This window comes from Musa acuminata, chromosome BXJ3-7 (assembly GCF_036884655.1).
Source record: "Musa acuminata AAA Group cultivar baxijiao chromosome BXJ3-7, Cavendish_Baxijiao_AAA, whole genome shotgun sequence".
Classification (NCBI taxonomy): domain Eukaryota; kingdom Viridiplantae; phylum Streptophyta; class Magnoliopsida; order Zingiberales; family Musaceae; genus Musa; species Musa acuminata.
Genome location: NC_088355.1, coordinates 6096230 through 6114178, shown reverse-complemented (window position 1 = coordinate 6114178; position 17949 = coordinate 6096230). Strand labels below are relative to the sequence as shown.

The 17949-nt window shown below is 38.8% G+C and overlaps 2 protein-coding genes across 3 annotated transcripts; one reads left to right on the top strand and one right to left on the bottom strand.

Moving 5' to 3' along the window:
- Nucleotides 1-570: 570 nt before the first annotated feature.
- LOC135643204 (U1 small nuclear ribonucleoprotein 70 kDa-like) lies at nucleotides 571-13245 on the bottom strand. The gene is made up of 11 exons (XM_065159900.1): nucleotides 13064-13245; nucleotides 12214-12328; nucleotides 12050-12129; nucleotides 7173-7248; nucleotides 7018-7082; nucleotides 6879-6941; nucleotides 4463-4544; nucleotides 4208-4370; nucleotides 1706-1780; nucleotides 838-1569; nucleotides 571-754 (listed from the first exon to the last, which is right to left on the bottom strand). Exons 1-10 carry the CDS (start codon nucleotides 13157-13159, stop codon nucleotides 873-875), a joined length of 1512 nt encoding a protein of 503 aa, XP_065015972.1. The 5' UTR covers nucleotides 13160-13245; the 3' UTR covers nucleotides 571-754; nucleotides 838-872.
- Nucleotides 13246-14908: 1663 nt separating this feature from the next.
- LOC135582536 (tubulin alpha chain-like) lies at nucleotides 14909-17689 on the top strand. 2 transcript variants are annotated; one of them, XM_065160212.1, is made up of 5 exons: nucleotides 14909-15097; nucleotides 16039-16273; nucleotides 16365-16735; nucleotides 16817-17275; nucleotides 17364-17689. In XM_065160212.1, the coding sequence occupies exons 1-5, from the start codon at nucleotides 15005-15007 to the stop codon at nucleotides 17601-17603; spliced, it is 1398 nt and encodes a 465-aa protein (XP_065016284.1). In that variant the 5' UTR covers nucleotides 14909-15004; the 3' UTR covers nucleotides 17604-17689. The 2 variants fall into 2 exon arrangements, with proteins under 2 accessions (XP_065016284.1, XP_009407690.2); XM_009409415.3 differs by having other exon boundaries at nucleotides 14910-15097; nucleotides 16817-17689.
- The last annotated feature ends 260 nt before the right edge of the window (nucleotides 17690-17949 follow it).

Sequence of the window (17949 nt, the reverse complement as noted above, 5' to 3'; positions counted from 1 at the left end):
AAAAAGATCTAACTGCATGAAAATATATAAATTAACCCTAAATTTGAATAAAAATACATCTTAGCACACAAGAAAAGATTAATTGGAAAAATATACATGCAGGAAAAAATGATAGGAACGAATGAATCAAGTTCCATCAACGAATAAGCACGAAGAAGTGGAACAATTTACCATGCCGAGCAACAGCTAGAAGACAACTAATTATTTGATCCTTTAATAAACTTGAATAATTTGGAAATTAGTCTGTAAGCTCGTTGCCAGTTTAACAATCGATTACTTTTGCGGAGAAATACTTTGGGCCAAATTGACTGCTACTCACCTCTTGCGAATGAGAACGACAAGCCAACTCATCTCCGGCCTCCCCAAAATCCATCACAAAATGGCAAACTCTGTGATGACAGCCTCCATTCGTTGGAACAACATGAGCAACGAACGAAGTGAGAAGGGTATTATCAACGTGGCCCAAAACACAACAGCTTAGACCACATTGCAGCAGTCAACATTGACCAAAAACCAAAACCCAAAAATTCCACGACTGCAGCAGATCCATATGCACAAATGAAAAGGCGATGCAACCCAACTAAAAGCGCCACTAGATAAGAATTAGGCAGTAATTATGGCACTACTACCTCCAAGTCCATAAAGAAATATCGAACTTCGAATGTTAAACACTCCTTGACAACAGGTATTGATGAGAAAGAAACAGATCCAAGCACGTTTGCTGCAATAGAGCTATGTAAGGCAGCTGGAATCCCTGCGAAGAGAAGCGAAGACAGAGTTAAATGCTACGCTTTGAAAGTATGTTAACATCTACATCCAGCATAAGGTAGCAGTTACCACGAGCCTCAGTGGTTGGGGGAGAGGGATCTCTGTTAAGGATGATATCCATATTCATCTCCAACTGCCTCCCCCTCCTCTCGTGCCTCATAATCTGGATGCTCATATTGATGGTGATGGCCATCAGTCTGAAGTGCATTATCATAGTAATAATCGCCCTCATGTCGGTTTGACTGATCCCGCTCATATTTGGCTTCACTGATATGCTGGGGATGAACACGATCATAGTGCTCGTACTGCTGTGATTGATCAAACTGTTTGTAGTCACGTTCACGACCATGTTTGCTTCGTTCATCATACCATCCTTGCCCATATTCATGTTCACCCTGTTCAAGATCTCTCTCCTTTGCTACCGACCTCTCCCTGCCTTGCTTCGACTCAGTATGGCCATATTTGAGATCCTTATCAATGGAGTACCCACGGTCTCTTTCATGGCTAGCACGGCCATAATCTCGCTCACGATCCCTATCCCTATCACGTGGACGTTCACGTTCACGCTCACGATCATATTCTTGACCACGATCTCTTTCCTTGTCCCTGCCACGACCCCGATCACGTTCACGCCCACGATCTTTCTCTCTTTCTCTGTCCCTTTCCCTTTCTCTGTTTCTACCTTGGTCCCTATGGTGATGGTGCCTTTCTTCCCTTGGATCCCGATCTCGTGCTCTTTCACCAGACCTGTCCATGTCTCGCTCCCTATCTCTGCCTCTTTCTCGTGATTTCTCCCTATCTCTGGAACATAACTTAATCTGTTAGATACAATAAAAGAGAAGCAAACAAGGAATTTTGTTCTGAGCAAAGAAACACATGCAATTTTAATATGTATGCTTTGCATAATTAATTTAAAAATAATATGTAGGAGCTCTACCGATCAAGATGTCGAACATCTTCAGACCTGGGCTCTGCTGATCTGGAGCTTCCTGATGCAATTTGCTGTTGGTCCCTGGTCAACAGAAGATAAAAGTTTATATACCAGAGTAGGGTTATAAGCTGTTGAACCAGCTATCCACTTTTCGATAGAAAGAAACTACATATGGCAGACACAAAAAGAATTTGACTTGTCAGAAGCTCCCTAACAATTTCCACATATATTGATTTTATAGATTATTTACACTGAGTTTCAAGGATATGTAAAACATCAATGAGATGGAAAAAGAAAAGAAAATGGTAAATGAAAATGACAAACATGCAATAAAAGATCACATCCACGTCTCTGAAAAGATCTAAGCTTTCTGATAAGTACATATAACCCTCTAAAATTGACTAATTGCTTATTGACTGCTTGAAGATATTGATTTGCATACCAATTCTCATAAATCAGATTCCTTTTCACCACTTGTCCTTGTGGTTACAACCTGTCCATAGATGTCATACTATCCTAGTTAAGTCTCAGTTTTTGTTTTTAAAACATAAATCATTTATTCATCTTCAAACATGTGAAGTAACATGTTTGAACAAAAGTTAGTGGGAAGATCACAACCCCACATCTAGGAGATCTTTCTACAATGCACCAAGTTAGCCAATATGTGAGCTTCGCTGTTGGTGTCATGAGTAATATAAGCTGAAGAGATAACATTGAAACTTTTGGCTAAAGTTATTAAGTTGATCAAAATATTTCGAACTACCCATGGCGAAGAAGCTGGATGATTAAGCCAAAGTATAATAAGCTAACAGTCCGTTTTGATCCAAATGTCTTTAAAGCCTTCTTGAATTCCTAAACAGCTCTTGAGAGGCAGTGAAAAATAGCTAGACATTCAGCAGTAACAAGGGAGGAAACCTTGACAAAATTGCATCCAGCAACAACAACGGATCCAATAGTGATTCAAACAGTATAACCTAGACCAGCCAACTCGGAGGAAGGATTGAAGGACCCATCACATTCAGCATAGTGACCAAGATTGGAAGAGATTATTTGGGAAATATAAGGCAAGGATCTAGGTTTCTCCTCAAACTTATGTTGAATCATATAATCATTGGACATAGCAAGAGCACGATACCAAGTTGATAGCAATATGGAATGACAGTCGTAAAGCAATAGGTTGTTTTGATTGATCCACAGAAACCAAAGAGTTAGCAATTAAACTGCATGGGAAAATACCAGAATCCTTGTCAAGATCCAATCCTTCATTGATCTAAGCATCGCGTTCCCAAGAATTAAAGAATTTGAATGAATAATTGAGTTTAGATTCCACCAATCTCCAGAAAGAGGATGCGTAGGAGCATGTAAAGAAAATATGAAAAATTGAATCATGAAATAGGTTGTAGATGTCGCATGGAGGCATTTGAGAATGATAAATTCTTGACATCCAAGATGAAGTCAGGAGCCGATGAAAAATAAGCTTCCAAATGAACATTTTTACCTTAGGAGGTACGTTGAACGCTCAGACCACCTTCCAACCAGTCCACATGTTGTCAATAGATCTAAGTTACTTCCAACCTAAACAACCAAATGAACTTTCTACCCTCAATCATGTTTTATAAGCTAAGCATTGTACGAACAATTGTAATTTTACCTCATCATCTATTTTACCCCACTTTCTCACCTTCCCCTAAGTGGAACTTCCAATGGTTTAATACAAATGATTATTTTTGTAAGTTTACATGTAAACTGATAATCAAGCTCTATTATCCACAAAAGAAATGGTGTAGATAAATTTAGTTCGCAGTGGTATACATGTAAATTAATACTTTGAAGGGGTTGACATCTATCAAATAAAATGGACTTCACCTTTATGAAAAATCTCTTTATCTTGATGTGAATAAACCTACTGCCTTCCAGAAATATGTAAGGTTTTGTCCATGCTAAAAACTTTCTCATCCATCATTGTTCTACTCATAAACCTGACTTGGACCCACAGATGAGGCTATTATAACCCCATCAATGGACCCCATTTACCAGAAAGTCACACAGGATGAGAAAAGTTCTTGGCAAAAAATTTTGTACATTCAACTACATTCTTCAAAGATATTGGCAAATGAATGCTGCATCATAATGTGTAGTGTTTACCATTATGAACCGAACAACATATTTCCATGAGACACCTACAAAGCTGCAGCTCATTTAGAGCTTCAATTTGTACCACTGGCAGGCTTTCAAATGCATATCTTGAGTTATCAACCGATGAAGGGCACACACTGAACTAGAACTTTTGACATGATAAGACAAGATATTCATATAAATAGAAAAGATAACACACCCAAAGAATTCTTAAAACTAACAGTAAGTTAGAATGTACTACCGAATAAGTTATCCCTTATGCTAAATTAAGGGACACAAACTAACAACACCAAAGCCATGGGAATAGAACACAAAATTCATGCTAAATTAAAACTAAAACATTGCAGGCAAATGAAAAGTAATTTTAATTACCTTCCAGAATGCTTCTGATTTGCTTCTTCACCTCCAATCCTGGTTGATCCAAGTCCACCACCCAATCTTCGAGGTCGCCAGTTTGGAACAGTTCTACCACGTTCTACATCCACAAGAACTCTTCTGTTATCCAGCTTCCTTCCATCAGCTTGCTTGTAGGCAGCTGCATAATGTAGAGAATTAGGCTGCAGTCACCACAATCCATGTATGCCACGTTTCAAAACTTTTCAGATTACAAGCCAGTTGTAGTCATACTTTTCATATCTCGTGTATGCATGTACTCGATAAAAGCATAACCTCGAGGTTTATTCACCACCTTGTCAGTAATTAACCGCACCTGGAAGTTAAAGAGTAGAAGAAACATAACTGTAAAGTAAAAAGGAGTCGAATTAATATACTTGAGAAAATATCACGAGGCTTATTGGCAAATATTTTATGTTATATCCTATTAAAATGCACGACAGCAGGCAACACGCCTCACTAGCCGTGCTCACCTCTCAAAATACAGCTTCACCATGGGAGATGCATCACCACCTTATGATTGAGTTGGCAGATAAACTGGTGTATGTTCCCAATTTAGCAGACGAATCAAATAGTTTTATGGTCTTCTTACCAAGGATATTATAAATAGTGAAATATAAACAGATACTGATGTACCAGAAAATACTCCCAATCAAAGGTATATTCTCATTTGGCCTTTAAAATCAGAAGTAAAATTATTAGTGACAGTAAAATTGCACAGTCTTCAACTTGGATGATGAAGAATCCAGAAATATGTTTGGATAGAAACAGGAAAATTAAGGGAGAAAGGGAAGGGGTAAGCTTCCTTTACAGCTTGAAGACTCTGCTCACGATTATGGCGCCATGTAGGAAAGACCGTTGTTGTTCTTTGACAGAGAATAAACAGTAGGAAAACTTGTTCAGTGATAGACTGCTTCTTCCCAGATATTGATAATTAAAGAATATCACTTACCAGTTGCTAAAAGGCAGGATGCCATCTAAATGGTCTTTGAATACAAGATTAAAAGGGAAACATGAAAGGATAACCTACATAGACCCAGAGATTTTACCTGCCACTACCTGTGATCTCTTCACCAAGTAATTATGTTCTGAATCCTCAGATGATGCTAGTGACCAAGAAAATACCAAGAAACTAAAGAAATCATATATCAGATAAACTCAATTTTCCTTCTATGACACATATACCTCTTCTTATACCTTTGCTGTGAATTGATTTTGAAGTTTCTTATTGATACTAACAATCATACTTAAAAGAAGGAAAAGATTGTAAACATAGAAAAAAATATTTACACTACCATAATTACCTGATGCACCAAGATTCCATTAAAAACAACTTAAATTGAAGGAAGTTCATATTTCATCAAAAAAATTCCATGTACGAAGCAAAAACATCATGCAATCCACTACAAGGGCCAATATGCATCTTAACATGCAAAATGGAGACTTGTATCACCATTTGTTATCTCAAAATAGCACACTAGTAAAGCCAACAAAAATATTAAAAATTGCTAGCTAGATGACAGACTTGTAACCAGACCAACATTTAAGTAGTAATTATCATGTCCTCATACTCAATTTGCCTAAAAATCCAATATTTTTACAGTGAAACAAGTAAACGAGTAAATATTTTTCCTTAAAAACAGTTACAATAATGAACATGCGAATCAATTATTATAAACTAATTTTTTTATCTTTAACTTCTTACCTTGCTAGTTCATTAAGGAAACTAAGTAAATACCTTCCGAGGTATTACAATTTACAATCAAAGATTACCCAGTTTTCTAGACATCTTGACTGTACTGCAATGTAATTACTATATTCTACTATTGTATAGTTTAATGTTTAATGACTAATAATATGTCACTGTTCCACCAACACTATTACTCGATTGCAGCCCCAACATGTACAACACTACCTTCACCACCACTAATTGCTGCACCCACTATCAACACTATCAATGCCTTCTTCCCCCGCTCCCCCCCCAGCCCAACCGTCCCCAATATAAAAAAGGGCTGCATCCTTCACCTCAACCCTACCTCAGTCTATCTTTTCCTTTTTTCTTCATATGAACTCCAATCCCAAAAGGCCACTCGTATCACCATCTTAACCTAGGCTATCTGCTCAATGCCCAATGCCCAATTCCAATATAGCTATTGTCCCTACCTCCACCACCATCTCTGCCTCCCCCAGTAACTACACCATGTCTACCACCAGGACTACCAATTACTTGATCACTAACCTGTCTTCACCATTGCTGCTGGCGCTGTTGATAGAGGGGGTGGTGTTGATAGGAAGATGTATACTGCTGGATAGTGTTGAAGGCAGATGCCAAGTGATGGTGGTGGTAGAGGAGTGGCAATGATGAGGAAGAAAATGTATGGATAATTCAAACAATTGCTAGTTAATATCAATATAGAAATGCATGGTGCTAAATTTCTGATGATTAGAACTGAAGAAGAATATTTATCCAACAAAAAACAAAAATTGAAATAAAAACTCTGAGAAATACAGAAAATATAATGACTTCTGCAAGTCAGTTTTTAAAATTTAGACACTTTTTTTCCCTTAGGGCCAATGAAATTATTAATAACCTTACCCAAGTTGAGAGCGATATCATGAGCTCCCAAAAGGAACAATCCAATATACTTACCCGCTTAATTGGTCCATAAGTTTCAAACTCCCTTTTAATTCTGTGTTCAGTGGTTTCATAATTCTGCAAAAGGATTTTGACAAATGATACACAAAACAAAAGAACAAATAGAGATGACCCTTGAATGCAAATGACTTACAAGCCTTGCTACAAACAATGTCTTATATGGATCTCCAGTGACATGAGGATCTTTAGATGGATCATCTGCACAGAAATTTATATACAAGTGAATTGCAGGGAAAATTTTGAACGACCAATTCTGAATGCAGTTTCTTTGTGTCTTAGAATAAATACATTTCTCTAACTCCTCAGCTGCCTTTCTTGCACCCTCTTCAAGCCGAAGCTTCCGAATCCTAGCCCTTCTTTCTGTCTATTACCATAAAGCAAAAAATATATCTCTTAGTCAAAGCAAGTAATTTCTTGAACATGTGATTATAGATATGTGGTTTACACTAGGTTCAAAATGTATGGATCTGCAAAGCAGAAAGGGTTCTAAATGATTTCTTGAACCACTTACGTCAATGAAATAAACACAGATGCAGACACACACACACACACACAGTCTATACAATCAACACATACATGCTAGGCGCACATAAGTCATAAAAAAACAAAGAATCACATTTTATTACGATACAACCAACATATATGCGAAGGCACCAATCAGGACAAATAATTCAACTACGGTAAATGAACAATACACATACAACAATCATGGAGTTGAATTAAAATATTCCTAGTATTTTAAGGGAACGAAGATAACATGACAGGTGCAACTAAAAGCTTCTCTGCATATGAAATTACACAACAAGCAAAGCATAATTAATAAGGTGCAACAAGCATCTAATAAAGCTCGAACATGAATTTATAAACCAATACCATGAAAAGAAATGCTACCTTTGAGACGTTCATCTAGACTTCCAAATCATAGTCCTAACCAAGGATTATAATTTCAAATAATAACACCCGTACCAAGCGGTACGTACCGGTCCGCCAACAAACTGGTACATGGACTGCCCGCTACCGAGCGGTACCATCGATGGGGGTTGTTTCCGCCCCGTTACCATCCTAAATCGATCGTCACCATCCGCTACCGGGTGGTATTAATCGAGGGAGAAGAAGAGAACCTAGAGATCGGCGCCGCTCTCCCTCCTCGTCTAAGGCGACGAGGCCTCAACGTCGTCAGCAAAGAATCCTCGACATCGTGAGGAGAAGAAACCGAGCGTCGAGGCGGCATTTCTTCTCCCCACGCAGGCAGAAGAAACGAGGCAACGAGGTGGCATGGCCGCCTCATCGCCCTTTTTAGCATGAGGAGAAGAAACAATTTCTTCTCCCCACCTTTTCCGCGCGAGCAGAAAAGAGACGACGTCACAGAAAACCTTTTTTTTTGCTTATATATATATATATATATATAACGAGACGACGTCGCCTCAGTTTTTTGCCCACGTGGGGAGAAGAAACCGAGGTTTTTTCTACCCGTGCAGGGAGAAGAAACCCCCCACACCAAAAAGGGCACCGAGGCAGTCGCCTATATATATATACATATATATATATATACATATACACACACACACACACCGAGCGGTATACCGAAATGTACCACTCGGTATACAATACCATACTGTACCGAGCGAATCTCGAAACTCCGATACGGTACAAATTTCAATCATTGGTCCTAACACTTTGAGCAAAAATAGATCATACATATCTCACATATATAAATTTATACAGATTATTTGGATGCATTAATAATTGGTATTGTCTATTAGTGAATGTTACTTGCACCAGAAAAATCTTGAGTGATTGGACTAAACAAGGTGAATTTCACATTACTAACTTCATAAATACAATAGAAGAGAAGTACAAGTATTCTATATTGTGCTATAGTAAGAGAGAACAGTTCATCCAAATTTGAGCTATACAATCATGTCTTTTTTATTTGATACATATGCAAAACTTACACTGAGCTGTACAATCGTGTTTGTGATTGCTTAAACAGACATGACAAAACCAAGGATAAGCCCAAGGAAAAACCCATAGTATTTACTGAAACTGTATATATATATATATATATATATATATATATATATATATATATATATATATATATATATATATATATATATAAAAACAATAACAAAGTGCATGAAAAGGATACCTAGGATAAGGCCTTCCTGAGATATATTCTCTACCATTGCCAACATTGCAAAAAGTGAAGAGGTGATGTCATTGAGACAACCAATCAACAAAGAAACAATAGAAATAGAGGCTTGGGAACCTTAAGCCAAATTTAATCATAAAAAGATCAACTAAGACAGGCCAACTAACTTTGTGTTTCGCGTGGGATTCAATGATGCAGTGGTGGTTTAAAGGTTTGCAATACTGCTCAACATGGTTCGCCTTATTGGTTCGTACCAGTATACCGGCCAACTATACGGTATGTACCGAGTTGTACCAAGCCATACTAAGCATACCAACACACGGTACATGAGAGCATACTGATATACCACCCATATCAGTCCCCTATCAAACCAGTATGTACCACCTATATCGAGCAGTACATTGCGATATGGCAAACCTTGCCGCTCAGTAAGGTTCGGTACAAATGGTATTTACTAGCCCAACAACCTACCAACACGTGAACCAGGATAAACTGGACGACTAATGCCTGGTATAAGACAAACCACCCATTATAAGTTTGTACCGCCTAATACAAGGCTTTGGATAGTGACTTTTTTTATTTTTTCAACCTTTTTCCAGGTTTTTTTTCTGAGCTTCGATATATATCGGTATACCTATACATAGTACAGCACAAACCAACACCTATAAGCCAGGACTAGTTTAAGTCAAAGTTTAAATCCTTGGTTTTAAGTCACCAAGTGGAAATTCAATTCATACCCCTTTTGACATATGAATAGCTTGTTTCCTTGGTAGGTTTCCTCTAGTAAACCCTAGACATGGCAACTAATACATATATTTATTATGTGATCATAATTCTATACTTTGTAAAATTTAGACAACCAATGATCATTATATGTTAAATTAAAAGAAACATAAAAGTCATTTGTAGAAGTAACAAGTGTTCACAAAAAATACTTCAAAACGCATAGGCAAAACATTATTCTATCAGCCAAAGTCTTAAAAACATTTTGTCAATATTTGATGTGTCCCTTTGTGGAGTTAATATAAGCATCGAACATATACAATTAAACTAAAATAATTATAGATGTACAAACTCATAGTGTCTAAAATAATCCAAAACATTTAAGAAAGCTATCATCTAACTGAAACAATCTGAACATGCAAATGGCACACATTTTCAAATGTCCGCTTACAGATGGGCAAAAAGTTTGTGGGGAATTTCAAGTTTTTTCTTCCTTTAAAATAGTACTTATCAAGGTTTGCAATTTCGAATCATACTGCTTGTACCGGGTGGTACATATCGGTCCGCCCGCGAACCAATCCGTCGAAGAAGGAAGAGGAAGGAGACGCTGACAGAGAAGCATCGAAGAAAAAAGAAGGAGAGGGCGTTCGAAGAAGAGGGAGAATCGGGAGAACCTCAATGCGAACTTGTTTCCACGCCCTTTCTCGATCCCGATCCGGTGCCGCCCTCCCTCGACGATCCCGATCCAGGAGGTAACGGCGAGGAGAGTCATAAAGAGGAGGATCTGGAGGCACGGGGATTAGGGGAGGTGACGGTTAGAGCAACGGAAGAGGCGATCTCCTTCATCGCCTCGTCCGCGACTCTACGACCTTCTTCTATGCCAAGTTCTTTGTCGAAGGCCGGAGACATATGCGGCCTTCACCACATTCTTCGTCGAAGGCCGGAGATGTTTGTAGCCTTCGACGTCTTCATCGCCTTCTTTGCCGAATGCCGCAGACAAGGCGACGAGGAGAAGAGGAGGAGGCGACATCGCCGAGGCTGCATACGCCTTTTTTTTAATATTTTTATATAAAAATATCTATTTTATATTTATATATATATATATATATATATATATATATATATATATATATATATATATATATATATATATATATATATATATATATATATAGGCATATCGCTCGGTACGACATATCATACCGTACTGAGCAAAGCTTGATATATTGGTATGGTACGAAATTTTGAAACTTAGTACTTACTGTTTCCACAACCAAAGGCAATTATTAAGGATAGAGGAGACAATTTATAAATCCTTGGATATTTAATAGAAGGTTTTTTCACTATCATGTGATGTGTTATTCCAAGGCTCAACAGAAGGAAGCTGCAGTGCTCGTCTCAGAAGCACACAAGCATATATCCTAGAAGAGAGCAATAGGTTTCAAAATGTAGGAATTGGCACAAAGATATTGAAAATGCACCACTTACCCATGCCCACATTAGACTTATATAAATACATGTTGAATTTTGAAACAAACCAAGATTTGAATTTATCTGTAGTATTGTTTAATTAATGTCAATGTCATATAACATTGTGTTAACAACACCACGTTTAGAACTAAGAATTCTATTCCCACAAGCATGGATGTGCAATCTTTTCATGTAGTTTGTGGACACCAATGTTCAATAGAAAAGAATGGCAATATCTCAAATCCAACCCTATCTGTTGAGGAAACACATTCACATGGACCAACATTTATATAGTGTAGATCAATATGAAAATAAATGTTGATATGCATGATGATGGACCATAAAATATTTTATGGTACAGAAGATATGCCCCTTCAATCGAGAGATCGGTAATTTGCACTTATCAAATGTGTATAGTCTTACCAATCCAACTAAGAATATCCCGACTTCCTGCCTTTGTCCTTCTAAGTTTTGAACATTTGATATATGTTGAACTTTAATCATCCACGGTTCTTTACCAAAAATGGATACTATCAATTTCCTCCAAGGCATGACAACCATTAAAAGAGAACTAACATGTCAGACACCATACTTTAAAAAATTTCCTTTTGACCATAACCTCAATTGCAAACATATGACAAATATGCTATGAACAAGGAAAGTATGTCGATGTCAAGATAAGATTCTTATATGGAGTTATCAGTTTAGACAATTAAGAGTTAAGATCCGTCAGAATTGTGGAAGTCCCAATGTGACGTAAGTAAAACTAGTGAGGTACCTAAATCATAAGAATAATTCAAACTGCAATAATTCTCACCGGTGTTTCTCCCTTGATAACAGGTGGAGCATACTCAGGATCACTGGGTTCAGCAAATTGGCTGACAAATTGTGCCATCCCTAAAAGTAAAGGGGAAAACAAAAAATTCAGACTTCAGTGGTGTCTATGTTTAAGAGAAATATATCTCTCGGTGGAGTAGCCACCTGTATATGGGGGACATTTTCTTTTCTCAACCGGAGGTTTATACTCCAAAGGTGCACGAGGTTCAAAAAGCTTCAAAAGATTAGTGGTAAGTCCAGTTGGATGACTCTGTCCAATCTGTACACAAGGAAACCAACGTTAAGCACCATGAACAAAAGTATCACGGAACATTTAAGCATCATGGTGACAAAGATAGGAAAGGAGGTAACTTTAACAAAAACGATAAAAGAACATGTCAAACAAAAAGCAAGACACAGAAACACAGGTAGTAGTATGCTAAAAAGAACAAAACATGTACAAATCCTAGTAGATAAGACAAGTTTCCTAAGTAATTAACTAATAAACAACCAGCACTTTCAAGCCGACAAAAAACCAAGAATGCAAAAGAAAAGCAAAACAGCAGACAGGATAATCAATAATAACATGAACCTGAACCTACTGACATTATGTGAATCCACGCAATTAAATGCCCAAAGAGTCGCAAAAGGAACATAAACTCGATGCCCTTCAACAACTCGCCCGATTTTTGCAGTCTTAATATTAAGTAATATGTAGTGAATGCTAAATAACAACTCCAAACCTACCTCAAAACCCTCACTGATATGCAAATCGAGAACTTCAGCAGAAAATGGAGAGAGAGAGAGAGAGAGAGAGAGAGAGAGAGAGAGAGAGATTTCTCCAGAGAAAACTCAATCAATCCTAGAAAAGCGACACCAGAGCAAAGATCCCAAAGCCATAAAGCTAATCGACCTCAGATCATAAAACCTAATCCAACTACAATCTACCGATAAGGGCACAAACAACGAAAAAGGGGAGAAAAAGAAATAAGATGTTAGGGTTTTCGAAGATTACGAGCTTCAACTGGAGAACGTTAGCACGATTCTGGGCCTTGGTGCGAGCCTGCACGGCAGGGTTATTGCGGTTGAACGGATCACCGAAGTCGCCCATCGCTAAGGGATGGATCGATCGATGAATCGAATGTGATGGGAATCGCCGCCTTTGGAGAGGCGAAAGCGAAGCAAGCGACAGCGAGGAATGAGAAAAGAGGTCCCTTTTTCTATTTTATCTTAAAATTTTTAAATATTTCACAATTATCTATTTATAAATAGACATTTATATATCCTTAACATCTTTAACTTATAATCAAATACCAATAAAATCCATTTCATTTTTTCCTTACAACTTTTTTTCCTTCCTTTTTCTTTTTTTTTTCTCCTAATCGCATGTAAAATGATAAAAAAAAATATATTTTAAGAGGAAGAGGTAAGAAATAGTTTTTCATATTTATTTACATGATTTAATATTTTTAAGATTATATAGATAGATTATGTAATTACTTAGAAGATCTTTTGGGTTAGTTAGATTGGCCAAGAAGATGTGATCAAAGAACTCATCTTCTAAGTATTTATAAAATACTCAAAAGTATAATTGTTTTTTGGTGATTCAAAAATATCTAAATATATCATCTTCGAGTGATGATAGGATAATCAAATGTTCAGATAGATATTTTAAGTATTATACATCTTAACATCTAGAAGAATAATATTAACTATTTTCTCTCGTTTAAATGTAATATAAATTAATGATATAAATATTCAACTCATAATATTTATTATATTTTTAGGATGATGTTTTCTAAAATAATTCAAAAGAAATTAAATTTAAATTTATGAAATTATTTTCTCTTCTCACCCTTTTTCTTTCCTCTCATGAAAGCGAGTGATAGTGGTGGGTGACGAGAAAGGTGGGAGCTATTGCAGAAGGATAATTTTGATATTATTTGAATTAAAAATATGATTAAAAAAAATAAAATTATGGTAATAGTTTAAAGTATATAAAAAAATTTTAGATATTTTTAGGTTTGGAAAAAACCTAAAAGAAATTTTTTTCTAGAAAAATCTTCCAAATATATACCCGAAAATACTTTTCCGAAATGTCATATGTACCCACACTTGAAATATGCAGACTTGTTCAGGGGATATCGAATAGGGAGCAGTTCCAACGTCATAATAACAAAGACAAAATTCAGGTATAACGTCGCTTTTGTGACAAGACGAGCCGCGGGCGACAAATTGACTTCCGAAAACACTATTTACCCGTCTCCGCGTTACCCGCTCTCCTACCTGGTAAGCAGTCTCTTGGTCCCATCTGTGGGCCCCGCATCAGTAAATTGCTTCCACAATGGGCGCACGGGTTCGACGGTCGAGTAGTTCGTGCGCATTGTCCGTTGCGTTAAGTTGCTGATCTGGTGGAGGATCATGACAGACGCATCGTCCGTTTAACCGACACAAATACTGTAGCTCCCACCAATGGCCTAGGTGGGTCCACCGCTTCCTGTAATCGCAAGGCAGGTAACTGTGCTGGTACTCGTGTTTTGAATAAATCACTACCCTGAAAAACCGTCGTGCGTTAGATCGAGATCGAACGGCCAAAGAGCGCTGATCAAATCTTAAAGCTACAGGGGAAGTGATTTACTCGGACGGCAGGAGCATTTCGAATTCGAGATTAGGCGGCAAAAACAGACGCTAGAAAGTGACGGTTGTTAGCCCGTCACAACCGCGAACCAAACTGCCTGTCGCTGGAAGCCATCGTCTTACCTAACCGCGGTTAGTTAACCCGGGTTTATTATTTGAGGGCGGGACCCTAACTTTGCTCTTCACCACCACCCACCGGTCCTCCGCCATATAAAACGCTTGGGAGAGGCGAGGGTTGGAGGCATCCGAAGGCGTCTTAGTACACGCCGAAGCCAAACTCTCTTTTCCTTTCTCTCATCTCTACATTTTTGCCGCGAAGATGAGAGAGTGCATCTCGATCCACATCGGGCAGGCCGGAATTCAGGTCGGCAACGCCTGCTGGGAGCTTTACTGCCTCGAGCATGGCATCCAGGTTCGATCTCGGACTCTGCTTAGTCTTCGATATGGTCCTTTTCCCTTTTGTCTTGATTTATTTCTGTTGTAATAGTTTCTGATTGCTGAATTTGTGATTGGCCCTTAGATCTCTGGATTCTGGGAGTTTAGTGTCTAGATCTTAAGGTTTTTTCTTCTTTTTGTGCATAAGCATGGGCTTGTTATGTTAATTTGTTTATCCCTTGATATTTTTTGGCATCCCTCTTGCATGATCTCTTTCAATGAGCGTGAGATTTGTGTTTTTGTTCAGATGGATCCGGGTATCTTGTAATATGCATATCTATTGAGTTCTAGATTTCTTCTGGCATTTTATAGTGATCGATCGTTCGATTTGTTTCCATAATTCTTGGTTGATTGCAAAATGCTAGCATGTTCATCTATGAGGCATCATTTTAAGATGTTCATCTAATTTTCGCTCTTTATGACAAAATTAAGCAGTCTGTTTAGGATCCTTTGGATCTCAAAGGACTCGCAGTCGGTTCTGGTTCTATTTTCTTGGGTGATGGTTTGCATCATGAGGTTCCAGAAGGATTTAGAGTCAGATCTCTGTCTTTGGTGATGTAATAGTTCTATATCTTATAAACAAGCTTATGTCCGTTAATTTTACTGTCGTTTTGCCCGCTGGGCCTGTTTGTTCTGTTTCTTATATGTGCCAGATCTCGTGATTTTGGCCAGATCTGATTCCGTAGGGTGTGCGGTGCATGTAAATCTAGGTTGGCCGGATCTGATTTCTTAAGTTGTAATAGATTATTATTCTCGTGTTTGTTTCCGTTCTGGTCAAATCTATTTTGTTTTCCTACGAAGCCATGCTGAACAACTATCAAACAGTTTTCCCAAGTAATATTTTTGATAGACGTTTGTTCATTTTTGCCCAAATCAATGTATCAATTGTTCTGAACTATATATCATGCTGTTGTGCAGCCTGATGGCCAAATGCCTAGTGACAAAACTATTGGCGGTGGTGATGATGCTTTCAACACCTTTTTCAGTGAGACTGGTGCCGGGAAGCATGTCCCTCGTGCAGTATTTGTTGATCTGGAACCCACAGTCATCGATGAAGTAAGAACTGGAACATACCGCCAGCTCTTCCACCCTGAACAGCTCATCAGTGGCAAGGAAGACGCCGCTAACAACTTCGCCCGTGGCCACTATACCAGTAATTACTTGTTCTTCCACCATGCTTGCAATATCGCCTGATGCAGTGATAATGCATGATGCTTACATTTTATACGCTCTCGTTCTTGCAGTTGGCAAAGAGATTGTCGATCTCTGCCTTGATCGCATCAGGAAGCTTGCGGACAACTGCACTGGCCTCCAAGGCTTCCTTGTTTTCAATGCTGTTGGTGGTGGCACAGGCTCCGGCCTCGGCTCTCTTCTCCTTGAGCGTCTCTCTGTGGACTATGGAAAGAAGTCAAAGCTGGGGTTCACGGTCTACCCATCACCTCAGGTCTCCACTTCTGTGGTCGAGCCCTACAACAGTGTTCTGTCCACCCATTCTCTTTTGGAGCACACTGATGTGGCTGTTCTCCTGGACAACGAGGCAATCTATGACATCTGCAGGCGATCTCTTGACATCGAACGTCCCACCTACACCAATCTTAACCGCCTTGTTTCTCAGGTTCGCACTCGCATCTCTTTGAGCATCAGAAAAGAAGTAAAACATCATCAAGCTTCATGTAATATTGTTCTTCGTTTACAGGTGATTTCTTCCCTGACTGCCTCACTGAGGTTTGATGGTGCCCTGAATGTTGATGTCACTGAGTTCCAGACCAATCTGGTCCCATATCCAAGGATCCATTTCATGCTCTCATCATATGCTCCTGTTATCTCTGCCGAGAAAGCTTACCATGAGCAGCTCTCTGTGGCTGAAATCACCAACAGCGCCTTCGAGACATCTTCCATGATGGCAAAGTGCGATCCTCGCCATGGCAAATACATGGCTTGCTGCCTCATGTACCGTGGAGATGTGGTGCCGAAGGACGTTAACGCTGCTGTTGCTACCATCAAGACCAAGCGCACCATTCAGTTTGTTGACTGGTGCCCGACTGGATTCAAATGTGGCATCAACTACCAGCCGCCCACCGTGGTGCCTGGTGGTGATCTGGCCAAGGTGCAGAGAGCAGTGTGCATGATATCCAACTCCACCAGTGTTGCTGAAGTCTTTTCACGGATCGATCATAAATTTGATCTCATGTATGCCAAGAGGGCCTTCGTGCACTGGTATGTTGGTGAGGGCATGGAGGAAGGAGAATTCTCTGAGGCTCGTGAGGATCTTGCAGCACTCGAGAAGGATTACGAAGAGGTTGGCGCTGAGTCTGCCGCCGAGGACGAGGATGGTGATGAAGGGGATGAATATTAGGATGCTGACAAGCTTCACCGTTTGTTTGTGTGGGAACCCCTTACCCTTGTGTTTGTGTTTCAAGCTTCCTATCGTTGCGTCGTCTTTGCCGCTGTCTGTATGTCATGTTAAGAGACTGTTGGTGTGATGTTATTGTCGAGAATGTTGTTCGGATGCTTGTTTTATGATGCTATCATGTTAGCTTGTCGTTCCCTACATAATTTTCTTTGTTGAGTTGAGAGTTTTCTGTAGATTTAAAGATATCGTTCGTTGGATGTTCTGTAAATTACGAAGCTCCACTATAGACACAGCTACCTGTTCCGGATTAAACTAGAGTGCAATCGAGTTATTGAATTCAGATATCATTGGTTTAAATAAGCTGTTAGTTCATCGTCATGAATTTTTACTTTGGACAGAAGTCATGGACGTCATCTTGTCATGACCTTAGTTGGAATTGCCTAAGGCGTGAGATACCCTTGCGGCCAAGACGCGAA